At 49.7% G+C, this 14,858-nt stretch overlaps 2 protein-coding genes across 4 annotated transcripts in view; both read right to left on the bottom strand.

Moving 5' to 3' along the window:
• Positions 1–2,656, bottom strand: part of WDR97 (WD repeat domain 97) — a 71,462-nt gene extending 68,806 nt beyond the window's left edge. Inside the window, 3 exon segments of the mRNA XM_069096980.1 lie at positions 231–859; positions 1,288–1,418; positions 1,772–2,656. Coding sequence (XP_068953081.1) covers positions 231–859; positions 1,288–1,418; positions 1,772–1,904 — 893 coding nt within the window. The 5' untranslated portion in view covers positions 1,905–2,656.
• A 447-nt stretch (positions 2,657–3,103) lies between these two features.
• MAF1 (MAF1 homolog, negative regulator of RNA polymerase III) lies at positions 3,104–12,509 on the bottom strand. 3 transcript variants are annotated; one of them, XM_069097043.1, is made up of 8 exons: positions 12,182–12,509; positions 10,857–11,000; positions 6,649–6,777; positions 6,345–6,510; positions 6,026–6,147; positions 4,238–4,357; positions 3,975–4,112; positions 3,104–3,689 (listed from the first exon to the last, which is right to left on the bottom strand). In XM_069097043.1, the coding sequence occupies exons 2-8, from the start codon at positions 10,937–10,939 to the stop codon at positions 3,668–3,670; spliced, it is 780 nt and encodes a 259-aa protein (XP_068953144.1). In that variant the 5' UTR covers positions 10,940–11,000; positions 12,182–12,509; the 3' UTR covers positions 3,104–3,667. The 3 variants fall into 3 exon arrangements, with proteins under 3 accessions (XP_068953144.1, XP_068953142.1, XP_068953143.1); XM_069097041.1 differs by having other exon boundaries at positions 6,345–6,513; XM_069097042.1 differs by lacking the exon at positions 12,182–12,509 and adding an exon at positions 11,887–12,023 and having other exon boundaries at positions 6,345–6,513.
• Positions 12,510–14,858: the final 2,349 nt, after the last annotated feature.

Raw genomic sequence — 14,858 nt, forward strand, 5'->3', positions numbered from 1 at the left:
AGCAGAGGGTTAAACTAATCTAAGACCCAAGACTCCTCTGTGCAAGACATGCAAAAAGGTTGCTATGTGTCTCCGTGCCAGACCTTTGGCTTTCTACACTGCCCTCCGGGTAAGCCCTAGGCTATCCCACCCCCTACCCCTTTTCCCTTGCTTTCTTCTCAGTGCATCTCAGAGCCCCAATTCCTCCCCTCCCCCGTCCCCTTCCAGTCGGTCACTTCCTCCTCTCTCACGTTTTGTGCAGCTTCCGGTGCACATCAATGATCGAGCAGGTAGCCAGGTCATAAGTGATCAGCTCAGCCCCGCAGACAGCGAAGCAGTTAGGGAAGACCCCACGAGGTGCTACATCTAGAGCCATTCGGCTGATAGGGTAGGAGTGTCCCTGGCTTGGGAGCATCGGAAGAGTAGCTGCCCGAACTAGACGCCGGCCACCACCTCGAAACTCCCATATTGACAGTCTACCACCCTCCTCGCCAATGGCCACCATCTCCTTTCCAGGCAACAAAGCACAGCACGAGGGCAGTCGGGATGGCTCCAAGAAGTTCCGGGACATCAGTTCCAGGTTCTGGCTCAGTACTACCAACCCTTCGGGCCCCCAACCTATAAAGCGTCCTGGGTTCTGGCCCAGGTTCTGAAAACCCACGAGGGCCACGAGCCCTGTGAGTTGTACTGGCAGAAGGGCACGGCCACGGGCCCAGCCATCTTCGGCATGAAGATACAATTGGCCAGTACTATCCAGGAGCACTATACGTGAGCTTTCCATATCTTGCGCCACTGCCAGCAGCCCTGGGGGCACCTCCAAGCGCCGCAGGCATTCCAGTCCGTGTGTCAAGCACGCCACCTGCATCTCTGCGCGCTTCATCTGAAGAGAGAACAGGAGCTCTGGTGAGCACGAGCATCGTCGGCTCGACAGGCACCGGAGTTGGGGTGAACAGAGTTTCGTGTTGGGAAAAGGGACCAGGGTGTGCAAAGACTGACAAGGGTTTATATATTGGGGGGAGGGCACCCAACAGGGAAATGCAGGGGGACACCACAGGGGCGCCACAGGCAGGGAACAGGCACATGGCGCCACAGATGGGACTAGAGAGTGGCAGAGACAAGAAGGGGGCCGAGGGGCGGCCAGGTAGCACAGCAAGTAAGAGCACCGGCTCCAGTGTTGGGATGACCTGGAGATTGAATCCAGGGCTCAGACACTTAGCACCCACCCAGAAACACCTGGCCGTGTAACCTTGAGCAAGTTACTTAACCCCGATTGCTTAAAAAAAAAAGGGGGGGGGCCGAGTCTCTTACCCTTTCCACCAAACGGTACAAGCCAGAGCGCAACATCAGCCAGAGGCGGCGGGCCCGAGAGAAAGGCATGACACTCCACCAGAGTTCGTTGGAGGAGAAGGAGCCTGTCGTCGTTGGGGTCATTTCCTCGGCTTTTGAACAGGAATACAAAGGTCTATGACAGGGATAACCTAGAATCCTCCCCCCTTTCTCCTGCCCACCCCCTCCCCCATACACACTGAGCCCTAAAGATGAGAACATGGGATTGGGAAGAGCCTGCTTCCCCCGTCCTCAGGTCGAAGTAGGCACCTTGTCTGGAGTGCCCCAAGAGAAGTTTGGAAAGGCCAGGATGAGGAGTTCTCAGTTATGGGAAGTGGGGAGAGGGAGGGAAAGGCGGGGGCAAATGCCTACGGTCCCAAGAACCAGAAAGTAGGAGGGCGGGGTCTGGTGGTGACATCTTAGTGTCCTAAAATCTTTTCAGATTCAGATACATTTCGAAGCTCACCTGACTGAAACGGGCCATGGTCCTGGTTTTCAACTTCCAGCTGTTGTGGCAGCTTTTCCGCCCTCTCAGGCTGATCCATTTTGGACTGCCTTTGACCTTCCGACTTGTCTACTTTATGGTTTTTCTGATCCATTGCGGCTCTGGGACCTGGGGTTGGGGGCTGCCGCTCGTCACCCCAGCACAGCTCCCTCTCGAAGTATCAGTGCCCAGAGGGGCAGGGTCCGTCCTCTGCACCCCTAAGGGCATAGTGCCCCCCTATTGAAGCGCCACCACGTAACAGAGCCCATGCCACCCTCCCGCATATCTGCACCTCACAGGACAGCCACTCTTAAGCAGTGTTTCCCTACCCCCAGAGTCCTGTAGTCACACCCCTCATTCCTCCAGTCTCCACAGTACTGCCGGCCCAGACCTCTCCACCACCAATAACAGAGCCCCTCCGCAGAATAGGATCTTTAATCACTTCTCTCAGGACTTGATACCCCTTCCAATTCCTCCAACGGACAGTTCTCCTTAATAGTTACAGATCCTTCCCCATCACCATACCTTTCTCATCCCTCCACTTCTCTCCGGGTGGTACTGTCTGGTACATGGTCAGACACCCTTAACTACACCCCTCAGGGAAGCACGTTTCATAGCACTGCCCCATCTTGAAATGGACCCCCAAACCACATTCGTCAGGATCGTCCCTTTTCACCGCTTCCAGAATTCCTCCCGTAACAGCACTCTCTCCTGGTTCAGACCTACACATCTCACATCTTCCCGTAACAGCGCACCACGGTCCTGACACCCGGCCCCACACTACCACACCCCTTAGGATTTTGATACCCCCTCCCACAAGTGCCACCACCCTCAAGGCAGTGCACTGCATTGCTGCCCCCTCCTCTGTAACTCCTCCCACAGCACTGTCCAATCCCGGGGCAGACCCGGGTCATGTGTGACCGTAACCCTCAGGACAGCATTTTACCGGGTAGAGGCCAACCACTTCTCCACTTTACTCGCCAAATAGTCCCGCTTAAGCAAACGCCTCGAAGTTTTTAGGCTTCATTCCCCTCCCACCAGAATTCACCTACAGCTAGAGTCCAGTACCGGTCACTCCTACTGCTCCACACTTGGCTGCTAGGAGACCCGCTGAGCCGCACCCCTCCCCCTTCCCTCTCCAAGCAAGAATTGCATTCGAGGTTAAGGAACCTCCATCCAAGCACGAGAACACTATACACCCAATCGGGCTGCGCCCCTGCCGCTGTGTCGCCTTCATCCCTCTTCCTTACCACCTCCATCCCAGCTGGGTCTAGAAACATCATTTCCCTCTCCCCCCACATAGGTACTCAAAGCTAAGTCACAGAAACTTTATTGGAGACAAACACAGAGCTGCAGCAAAGTGACCCCTCAGTGCACACTGGCTGCCCTTAGGGCTGGACCGAGGTAGGAGGGGCCTGGGGCTTGGGTCCCGTCCTGCCCTGCCCTGGCACCACTAGGTGAAGGCTGTGCCCAGAGTACATACAGACCCCCACCTGCCCCCTGGGATTTGGGGTGGAGTGTGGTAGGGAAAAGAGGAGCTAGTGCCCCTGTACAAAATATAAAAATACAATCTGGGAGCCAGAGGGAGCAGGTCAAAGCTAGCCCTGCCACCTCCAAGGACACAGTCAGTGGGACTCAATCCTTCCCCAAGAGTCCAGGGCTAGGCAGCATGAGGGAGAAGGCAGGGGCTCTGGTGCTGGTTCTGTAGGATTGGGAAAGGTTGGGGGGAAGTCAGTTGCTCACAGTCTGGAGCCAAAGTGCTAGGAGGGCTAAGCCCAGCTGGTTGCAGAGGGATGGCCAACTGGGGGCCCGAGGGGGTCGAGCAGACAGGAAAAGTCCTCGCCCAAGAGCAGTGAAGATGAGTGGTTCCTGTACCTCTCACATGCAGATCACCTGGAGCCTAAGAATAGAAAACAGAAGGGTATTTATAGTCAGGAGTGCCAAAAGGGAGGAGAAAGGAGTTGACTTGGTCAATCCTAAAAGCTGAGGTAGGAAGAGAAAGGGAGGGATGGAAGGGGAAGCAAAGACAGGAGTATGAGGTGTCTGAAGGGTCAGGGCCAAGAGAAGTATGAAGGGATGGGAGCTGAGTGGAGAAAAGCTAGTTTATTGAGAACTTCCCCCTCTCATGGACAGGCCAGGGTGAGGGAGAAGGTGCTTCAAAGTGGCCCCAATCCTCAAGGCAAACCTGTCCTCCATGGTATTGGTCTCCTCTGTTGCCCCCTCACTGCTGCTACCCCCTCTTTCTTCTTCCTCTTCCTCTTCCTCCTCTCCCAAGTCCATGTCCAATTCATGGCCAGCCTCTGATCGAGTGTATGTGGAGCCACTGTGGGAGGAGCAGGGGAGATGTGGCCTTAGGAGCCCCTTCCAGTCCTGACACCCCTTCCCCCACATACACACAGCACAACTGGCCCCAGGAGGAGAGCTGAGGGTAGAGGCCCTGGCTCAGACCTGATCGATCGACAGCTGAAGAAAACGATTCGCTTGAGCCGCTTGTTGTAGAAAAAGTAGTTGAAGGACCAGAGGCTGCCATCTTCACCAAAGGGGTCAGAATCCAGATCAGGATTGTAGCTGGAGGGGTGGGGATGGGAGGGGTAGGACAAAGTTAGAGATCCCCATGGGTACCTGAACACTCCTACCTCCACCCCCAACATCTTATTCGGGGTGGGAAAGCCCCAAACAAGAGAGAAGAGTGAAGATAGGTGGCTTCAATTCATTAGGTGTCTGCTATGGGCCAGGCAACTAGTTATACTGGGTGTCAAGCACACAAAAGAAGAAAGTCCCTGTTGTCAAAGAGCTTACAGTGGGGGGGGGGGGGAGGGAGGGAGCAGCAGCAGCAATATGTGCAACATTAAGGAAACACTCAATATAAATAAAAGTAATTTCCAGGTGATGAAAATATCAACAATGTAGAGGATGACTAAAGGCTCCTCTGGTATAGCAAGTGCCACCTGAAATTTGAGCCCTGAAGCACATGTAGTCCTGGAGATTAGAAGAGGCAGAGGTGGGGAAAGGAGGTGTTTAGTCAGACTGCCAGAAATCACCAACACTGAAGATGCAACACTGATCGGCAAGTTTGAAGGCCCATTGTGAGAACAATGTAAAGCCAGTCTGGAAGGATGGACTGAGGTCTTAATGGGAAGGAATTTAAAATGTTAAACAGTTTCTATTTTATTCGAGGCAACAGGAAAGCACCCAGTCTTTTTGGGTAGGAAATGAACAATCAGACTGGTGCTTTAAGAATATTAGTTCTGGGGGTGGCTAGGTGGCATAGTGAATAGAGAGCATCAGCCCTAGAGACAGGAGGACCTGAGTTCAAATCCAGTCTCAGACAGTTAACACAAAAACTAGATGTGTGACCTTGGGCAAGTCACTTAACCCCAATTGCCTTCCAAAAAGAAAAAAAAGAATATTAGTTCTATGGTGGTGGAGAGGGAAGAAAAAAGATGCAGGGAGACCAATTAGGAAGTTCCTGCAATGGTCTAAATGATATAGATCTTGCCCTTAACCATCACCATAAGGGTGGGGACCATATGAATGAAATAAGAGGGTGGGTAATGTTACATGAGATGGAAAATTTGACAAGAGTTGGCAACTGATTGAACATGGGAAATGAGGGAAAGGGGCAAGCTGAGGATGACTATGAGGTTGTAAACCTGGGTGACTGGAAGGACAGTGGTGACCTTGGTAGATATAGGGAAGTTATAAAAAGGCAGGGTGAGTTTGAGAGAAAGATTATTAGTTCCATTTTGGGGATACTGAGTTTGAGATGCCTATGGGGCATCAAGGTAGAGATGTCTGACAGGCAGTTTGTGGGGACAGATGAGGGCTGGATATGTATGTACATCTGAATCCTTGCAAGTTGATAAGTCACCAAATGTACAGAAAAGGGGATCTTAATTTGGCACCAGTGAATTTGTTTTTTTAAAAAATATTCCGTTAACTGTACTTCAATATAATTGGCTTCCTCTGTAATCCCATACATTTATTTTGTGCATTCAAAAACATTCTTAGAAGAGGTCCACAGGCTTTGCCAGACTGCCAAAGGCTCTAGGACACCAAAAAGGTAGAAATTGCAGGTATAAAAGAAAAGGCAGTCTAGGACAGAAATGAGTGCAAACATGCACTGTGAGCCAGACCTGAATGATGATCCACCTACTGAGGTACAGCCAGGAGCACAAACTGCCCTAACAGTCCCCTGTACATGCTCTGACTTCCAAAGTCCTCTTGGATTCCCACCTGTAGATATCACATTCAGACAGGCAAATCTCTTCATCTACTGCATTCCAGAGCTGGGGCTTCAGGGCAGTAAAGTCCTCACGTACTGCAGAGAATAGGCTGCAATTTACTGAGTTCACCACCTGGAAGGGTGTGGGGAGGGAGGAATAACAACAAGAATATTTTGGTCATCTCCAACATAAGCAACCACTCATGGACAGAGGACAAAGAGGGAGGCAGGGACCAGTTCTAGCTGTTCACCCCCCACTGAAGCCATGCTCCCCCCACACACTCTGCCCAGCCCCACTCCCCACCCTGGCTTAGGTGCCTCCTCTCTCACCCAGTTGAGGCTAGGTTCTCGGCTGAATTCGTGGCTCTTGGCGGTGCTGAAGTCATAATCAGGCCGGAAGGACTCATTGAGAGTAGCAATCAGATAGAAGAGGGTCTTTCGGCTGCACTTATCACTTAGTGGCCCTTCATCTTCCCCTCCCTGGCTCTTGCTCAGCCTGCTAGGGACATGGCCCTGTCATCCTTCCCCACCCCACTTCTGGCAGTTCCCACCTGCCACCCCCCAGATTCAGAATCCCTGGGTGCCCTTCCCCTGGGGCTTGAAGAACCCATCTTTCCTACAGGACAGACCATACCTGCTGGGGCTGAGACCAGAGGTCTGGGGGGGCGACAGAGCCTCTAGCACATGGGGCCGGCCCTCCTGGCAGAACTGCTTGAACATGTGCTTGTCGTCCCCTGCCATCTTACAGGAGTAACTCTCGATCCTGGTAGGGAGGGGGGGAGGGATCCACAGATGAGGGTGGAGAATGCAAAGAGTACAGGACTAGAAGTCAGGAAACAACCACAACCAACTCATATTTCTAGAGCTTTGTCAAGTTTCTCCCAATAGCCCTAAAAAGTAGGTCATGTAAGGACAAAAAAGGAAACTGAGGTGCAGATAAGTTTAATGACTTGACCAGAGCTAGAAACACAGCTAGTAACTGTCAGGAGACAGATTTTGAACCCAGATCCCTCCAGATCTGAAGTCCGGTGCACTTTCCACTAAGCAGGGAGCTAGCTGCAAATCTGCTACTTATTAACGTGACCCTATGAAGTTATCAGACAATTCACCTCTTCTACACACATCTCATTTTCCTGCCTTTGCTCATATTTTTCCTTGGGGCGATCCCTAATAGTCCCTTTTTTAAGCCCAATTCAAATGGCTTTCACTCCCTCCAGGAAGTATTCCCAATCCCCCTAAATTCATTCTCCAGCCCTACATTCATTTATTCAACAAACAATTGGGCAGTGAAAAAGGTATAATTGGTTCCTACCCTCTAGGAGCTTAAGTAAAGTAGAGAGATAAGACACAAACAGAGATAACCTTAATATACGATAATAAAAGAATCTTCTGGAGTTATAAAACAAAGGACCATCAAATAGACTTTCAACTTCTTTGCAGCCCTAAATCCATGATCCTATAAAGTGCTATATGAGGTCTGAGATGTTTGAGTTGAGCTGGAAAGAATGGACAGGAATTCCACAGGCAAAGAATGGGAAGGAGGAGCAGAGGGAACTGTCTGAGCAAAGGCAAGATATAAAAATGGTCTGGTGCAGAGTGTGTTTAGAAGAGAGTTGTTTATTCTGCTGGAGTATAGACGGTATGGACAGGAATAACATAAAATAAGACTGGAAAGGCAAAATGAAAGCAGGTTATGGAGCATCCTGTGTAACAGGACGGTTTTGACTCAAGGACACCAACCAGATTTCTGAACACAGAAGTAACATGACCATATCAATGTGTGAAGAAAATTACTCTAGATACTAAGGATGTTTTGGAGGAGGGAGAGATTAGGAACTGAAAAACTAGTTGGGAGGCTATGCAATAGTGCAAGTAACAAGGACCTGTACTAGGAGGGTCTCAACTGGGAGCTCACTACTACATGATGATCCTTTTATTCATGACTGACTACCAACCACATTCTGCAGAGTAGCTCTTTTCAATATCCTTGAATTCCCTATTCTCAATCTCCCTTCTCTCTTATCAAATCACCTCACCAACTATTTTACTGAGAAAATTGAGGCCATCATCAACTCTCCTCCGAATCTCAAAACCACTCTATATTTTCATCTGTCTGTTACTCCTTTGATTTAGTCTTTTGAGGAAGAAATGACCCTTTTGGTCAAGGCAAAGCCCTTTGCTTCTGCCCTTAATCCCTGCCTCCAGCAGCGTAACCCAATCATTCCTTCTCTCTCTTTCTTCTTCAATATCCTTATCTCTACAAGTTAATCTGCCACCTAAAAAAAAGCATCCCCAATCCTTAAAAACCTAAACTTGACTCTGCTACCTCCTCAAATTATTGTCTTGCCTTTCTTTCACTGCTTTGCTGTCTACTTCAAATCCAATGGTCTTTTCTCAGTCATCCTATTTTACCTCTCTGCAACTTCTGACACTGTTGACCATCCCTTCCCTTCCTCGGCCTCTGCACTCTCTCTTGGTTTTCTTCTTACATGTCTGACTGCTTCTTTAGTCATTCATCATCTGTGTCCCATCCTCTAACCATGGGTGTGTCTCCCAAGGCAGTACTGGACATTCTTCTCTTTTTGCACTTTCTTCCTTAGTGATCTCATCAGTTTCCATGGCTTCAATTATCATCACTAGACACTTAACTCCAAAATCTATGCATCTCAACCTAATCTCTCTTGCATCTCCAAATACAACACTAAATGTCTGTTGGATACCTCCTCCTCAATATCCCATCAATATCTCAACTCTGAATGTCCAAAACTGAACTCATCATCTTCCCTGTCTCTGTGAAGGATACTACCATCACCCAAGTTTGCAAGCTCCTACAACCAATCAGGTGCCAAGTCTACCTCCATAACATCTAATCTGTACTTATTCTTGTCTTCACTTACATGGCCATTACCACAGCTCAGGTCTCATTACTTTTCACTTAGACTGCTTTCACTTAGACTGCTGTAAGAGCCTTTTTGTTGATCTACTTCTGATCTTTCCCCTATCTAATCCTCCAAGAGATGCCAAAAGAATCTTCCTACGACAGGATCCTGACCAAGTCACTCCTTTGTTCAAAAGTTTTCAAGGGGAGCGGCTAGGTGGAGGTAGTGAATAGAGCACTGGCCCTGGAATCAGGAGGACCTGAGTTCAAATCCAGCCTCAGACACTTAACACAAAAACTAGCCACGTGACCTTGGGCAATTCGCTTCACCCCAATTTCCCTCCAAAAAGCAAAAAACAAACAAAAAAAGTCTTCAAGGGCTCCCTAACCTTATTAGCCTCATATTTCATTACTCCCCTTCATGCTATATTCCAACCAAAATGGATTACAAGCTGTTCCAAAAAGCTGGCCTTCCATCTCTTGACTCCAAGTACTTGCACAAGCCACCCTCTAGCACTAGTATGTACTGCTGTCTCCTCATTTCCAGCTCTCATATTCCTTAAGTTCCTTTAAACTCAAGTGTCACTTCTTTGAAGTTTTGTCTTGATTCCCCAAGTTCTTCATGCTCTAGTCTTATTCAAATTACTGCATATTTACTAATCTAGGCACATGCTGTATTCTCCCCATAGAAAAGAGACTCTCTGATGGAAAGGACTATTTTGGTTTTGTCTTTGAATTCCTAGGTACTAGCAGAGCACACAGTAGGCACTTGATAAATGTTGGTTAATTAAATTATTCACTTTATGTATTCTCCTAGCACCTAGCATAGGGTTCTGCAAAAAAGCAAGGGCTTAATAAATCTCTCATGAATTGAATTTCTGCTTTGTGGGTCTCTGCTGCTCAAGCTATAAAATGTGGGAGAGGAAAGAAGGAAAGGGGAAGGGAGGGGAGAGAAGGGAAAGGAAAGGGGAAGAGAAGAGCAGGGAAGGGAGGGAAGGCTAAGGAAGGGAAGGGTGAGAGGCTGAGCTTAATGGTCTCCAAGGTACCTTTCTAACACTAACATTCTGTGAGTTGATGTACATAAGGAATCTGAAATGGGTTTGGACATACTCAAGGGGACAGAAAATGGGGACAAACAGTAATGGAGAAAAGGCTAAGCCCAGATAAAAATATGGGGGTTAGATACATGTAGAAGATAGGAAAGCAGAGGGACACATACACAGGGGATAGAAGGCAGATATATTTGTTGGGAGGCAGTACCTGGAACAGAAAGGAAGAAGAGGACAAGGATTAGGGTTGTGAGGAATCATAGGATCATAGATCAAGCTGGAAGAGATGTTAAAGGCCACCTAATACAATGCCCTCATTTTATGCAGGAGGAAACTGAGACCTAGAGTAGTATTACCCACTATCAAAAACTAGATTGAACCCTCCTGATTCTAGGACTTGCACTCTGCTACACCAGGGATGTCAAACACATGACAGCTGCCTGAAACACTCCCAAATGCAATCCAAACCAGATTAAAGTTTAACTGGGACATATTTAACAAAATAAATTAAAAAACTAAAAGAGAGACAATATTACATTTTAAAACTTAGTCAACATGTGGCTCCCAGGGAGTCTTACAAATAGATTAGTGGTCCCTGTTTCTATTTGTTTTGCCACCACTCCCCTCCACTATGTGTCTAGCCTAACTGGATTCTAGGGCCAATTCTTGCAGAACCTCCAATCCTTCAACATATTTTAGGAAGTCAAGAACACCTGGCCTTAGAAACAAGACATAAAGGCTACAGTGAGTGAAATGGTGGGGAAGGGAGGTAAAAGAGAGGAAGGAAATGAGAGGGTGGAGTCACTAACCACACTGCCTTCCCCTTACCTTCACAGGGAAAGAAACCTCAGGGCCCTTCTCAAATTAAGTGCATCCCCTTAGGGCAGAGGGACCCTGAAGGGCTGAGGGCCTCACCTGCCAATGATGTGAGCATCACCTGTCTCCACTGTTAGTTGGGAGTTGATCGCTTCAAAACTGGAGTTTTCCAAGAGCTTCATCTTCTGCAGGGGCCAGGGACAGGGAATTCAAGAGCCTTGGATTAGGACAGCAAAGGAGTGCCTGTTGGAAACACGGGGAATGTCACCACAGCTCTGAGTTGTCTTGTTTGAAAGAGAAGTAGGGAAGGTCATTGTTAAAATTCCACAACCACTTCCTCCTACCATGGCAGGGACTCAGGTCCCAGAAAAAAACGGATCTTATGTCTCTCATCCCCCATTCCAACCAGGGTCTCCCCCCAGCCTTTTACTTTCCCCTCCCTATCCACACAAACTGCCTGCCTTGTAAGTGGAGAAACTGTAAACAAGCAGAGACCTGGCCCTGGCCCAAAGCTTGTGGAGAGAACAGCAGTGAGGGGACCAAATGCCAACCTGAGTCAAAAATACCTCCTTTCCCATATCTAAACCCTAGGACACCAGAACCCCAGGCCCTCTCCTGCTGGAGGGCTCTGGTGTCATGGAGAGGAGATCCCCTTACCCAAGAGGAAAGGGGAAGTGTGGGGCTCAGGTCCAGTTTAGGGTGTCTCTTCCTCTCTCAAGCAATGACCTGAGGCTTCATCATGATTTCCAAGCACTTAAAAAATCCCTGGACAGCCACTCCTCCCTCCCCTTAGCGTGTGTGCATATATATATACACACACACACATACATATATATGTAAAAGTGAGTATATGTACGTGTATAAATACATATGTGTGTGTGTCTATGGCCCCAGGGTGCTGCTCAGCCTGGAGGATGGGGGAGGGGAAGTGTAGGAAGCTGCCCATGAACCTCTAGAGGTTCGGCAGGAAGGCAGGCTGGGCCTGGGGACCCGGACACTTGCTGCCCCTGGGGAGGGGAGAGGAAGGGAAATCCAAAGCCAAACCCGAAGAAGTCTGTCACCAACCAACCCAAGACGCCTCCATTCCCGCCCTCCCCACCCCCAGTGAACAAGGCCGAGTCTCCTTTACCTGGATTGGTACGCCAGGTTGCTTAAAGCACTTAAGAGATCTCCACAGTACCCGCCTCGACTCCCCAGAGGGAGAGAGAGGCTCCATACGCTAGCACCTAATGGAATCAGAGCCTCCCCGGAGCCAGATCACCCCTCCCGGAACCCAGGGCGGGCACACCCCCAGGTCAAGCCCCGCCTCCCTGGAACTACAACTCCCAGGAGGCAGTGCGGCGCTGGAAGGCGAGAAGGGAGGGTGCGAGGGCCACTGGGAGCTGTAGTCCAGGGACAGCCACTGAGTCGTCACCTACACCAACCTGGCTGGAAGCGTCCGTCTGCGGGGCACCAGGAAATCCAGGGGTCCGAGAGACTCCTCAGTCCCTGGAGGCTACGACGCTGCGACCTCCGCTCGGGCCGCGCTCTATCCGAGGAAAACTTCGCAGCGACAGTCTTCTCCTCTGGGTCCCGCCCGCCTGCGCGGGCGACCTCCGCGACATGGCCCCACCGCCGACCCGGCTCTGGCTGCCTTCAGCGCCCGACTATAGCAACACAGGTAGAGACAGACACACAGAGGAAGCCGCCTCCGCCTCCCTCAACCCCGAGAACAACAAGAGCCCGCTAGGCCCGGCCCCGCCCCCACCACGAATCTCGCCTTGATGATTGGGCTCTTCTTCCCCTCCCTGGCTAAGCATCATATTCTCATTGGTCTAGGTCCCCTCCGCTCACCACGTCCTTCATGGCTATTGGCTAATGTTCCTGCTCGTTATTTTTTTACAGCCTATTCGCCCGCCCCACTGATTGGTCTATTCTGTAGGGGAGCTCTCATATTGGTGTATTTCCCTTATAGAGGCTTCAGAAACCTCCTTATTCCTCATTGGTGACCCCGCTTGCCATTCTTGTCTTCCCTGTTGTCCGCCCCCCTCCCCCTCCTTCTCTGTGTGCTTTAAGTACGACTCCTCTCAGGGGATTGGGAGGGATTGGAAAGGGGCGGGGACGGGGAGGAGTGAGCTGGGTCGCGCCTGCGGGTTGGAAGCTCGAAGACAAAGAATGCTCGGGGTGGGGAGGTTGGGAGGGAGGGTGTGTAGAACCCTCCTTGGCTGCCGCTGATGTTAGTGTCTCCAGCAGCTCTCATATACTGGCCTTCAGAAAACTCTCCCAGAGTCGGCCCCTGGAGCTGGGAGCTTGTGTCTTGCCACCTCGTCTCTCCCAGTGCCACCCTGTGACCTCCACCTCCAGGCCATTAACCCGGCCCTGGCTTCATTCTGACCGCTCATCTCGGATCTCCTGCCCCCTGCCCCCAAACCCCAACCCTGAATTACTCCCATCTTTGACCTCTTCCGTTCCTCTTTCTCTGCTGCCGAACAGAGCTGGAGGTAATTCCTCACCTGTAAAAATTCTGGGGTTGGACATGGCCCCTGAGGCTCCTTCTCATTCTAAACCTATGCCCTTATGATCCTACTGTGTGTCACCCAAGCTGACTGGTCCTCTGCAGATTTGTTAGCTGATCTCCACCGAGCCTCCGAGGCCCCAAGTCAACCCACCTTTGAACTCTTCCCCAGTGTATTCTCTCCATCACGCTCCCCACAGCAACCGTTCCAAAACTTTTCTCACTAGTGCCCCACACATGTCTCTCTTCCTTTTGTCAGCAAATATCCTTGCTTCATACTTTACAAAGGATTTAGTAGATTTAAGCCATCTCCATGCAGATTATTCTCAAATCTACTCTTCCTGCCCCAATCTCTCTTCTGATCTCCAGTCTCACTTCTCCATCTGCCTTTCAGACATCTTCAAGCGGCTGTCCAGTAGACATCTTAAACCCAACATGTTCAAAATGGGACTCATCTTCTTAACCACTCCACTCTTCCTCCCCACTGCCATATTACTACTGTAGAGGGCAACACCATTCTCCCAATCCCTCAGGTTCACAACCTAGCAGTCATCCTGGATTCCCCCCTATCTCTCAATCCTGGTATTCTGTCAGTTTCGCCTTTACAACATCTCTGGAATATACCTCCTTCTCTCTGACACAGCCACCCCTCTGGTGCAAGCCCTCATCACCTCTGCTGTTCAGTCTGTCTGATTCTTCCTGACCACATATGGAGTGTTGTTCTTGGGAAATGTACTGGAGTGGTTTGCCATTTCCTTGTCCAGCTCATTTTATGGAGGAAGAAACTGAGGTAAACAGGCTTTAAGTGACTTGCCCAGGGTCACATAGTTAATAAGTGTCTGAGACCAGGTTTAAACCCATGAAGATGAGTCTTCCTGACTCTAGGCCTGGCTCTCTATCCACTGCACCACCACCTCACTGCCCCCATCACTTCAAGCCTGCATTATTTCAATAGCCTGCTAATGGGTGGGTCTGCCTACTCCACTCAGACACTAAAATAATTTCCTAAAGCATAGGTCTGACCATGTCTCCCCTCTCTATTCAACCATCTCCAGGGGCTCTCTGTTGCCTCCAGGATCAAATACAAAATGCTCTATTTGGCATTCAAAGTTCTCATAACCTAGTCCTCGCCAACCTTTCCAGTCTTCTTAAACCTTATTCCCTGAAATATATTTCAATCTTCAATCCAGTGAAACTGACCTCCTAATCATTGCACAAACAAGACACTCCATCTCTTGACACCAAGCATTTTCTCTGGCTGTCCCCTATGGCTGGAACATTCTCCCTCATCTCCTCTGACCACCAACTTCCTTTAAGTTCCAACTAAAATCTCAACTTCTACTGCAAGCCTTTCCCACCCTTCCTAATTCTAGTGCCTTCCTCTGCTAATTACTTTTTATTTTTCCTGTATGTTTATTTGTATGTTGTCTCCTTCATCAAATTATTTTTTTTTTTAAGCAATTGGGGTTAAGTAACTTGCTCAAGGTTACACGGCCAGTTATTTCTGGGTATGGTGCTAAGTATCTAAGCCCAGATTCCATCCCCAGTTCATCCCAACACTGGGGCCAGTGCTCTTACTTGCTGAGCCACCTGGCCACCCCCCTTCA

This window comes from Petaurus breviceps, unplaced genomic scaffold (genome assembly GCF_028583685.1).
Source record: "Petaurus breviceps papuanus isolate PSGF00001 unplaced genomic scaffold, PetGlider_PUasm1.0 350, whole genome shotgun sequence".
Classification (NCBI taxonomy): domain Eukaryota; kingdom Metazoa; phylum Chordata; class Mammalia; order Diprotodontia; family Petauridae; genus Petaurus; species Petaurus breviceps.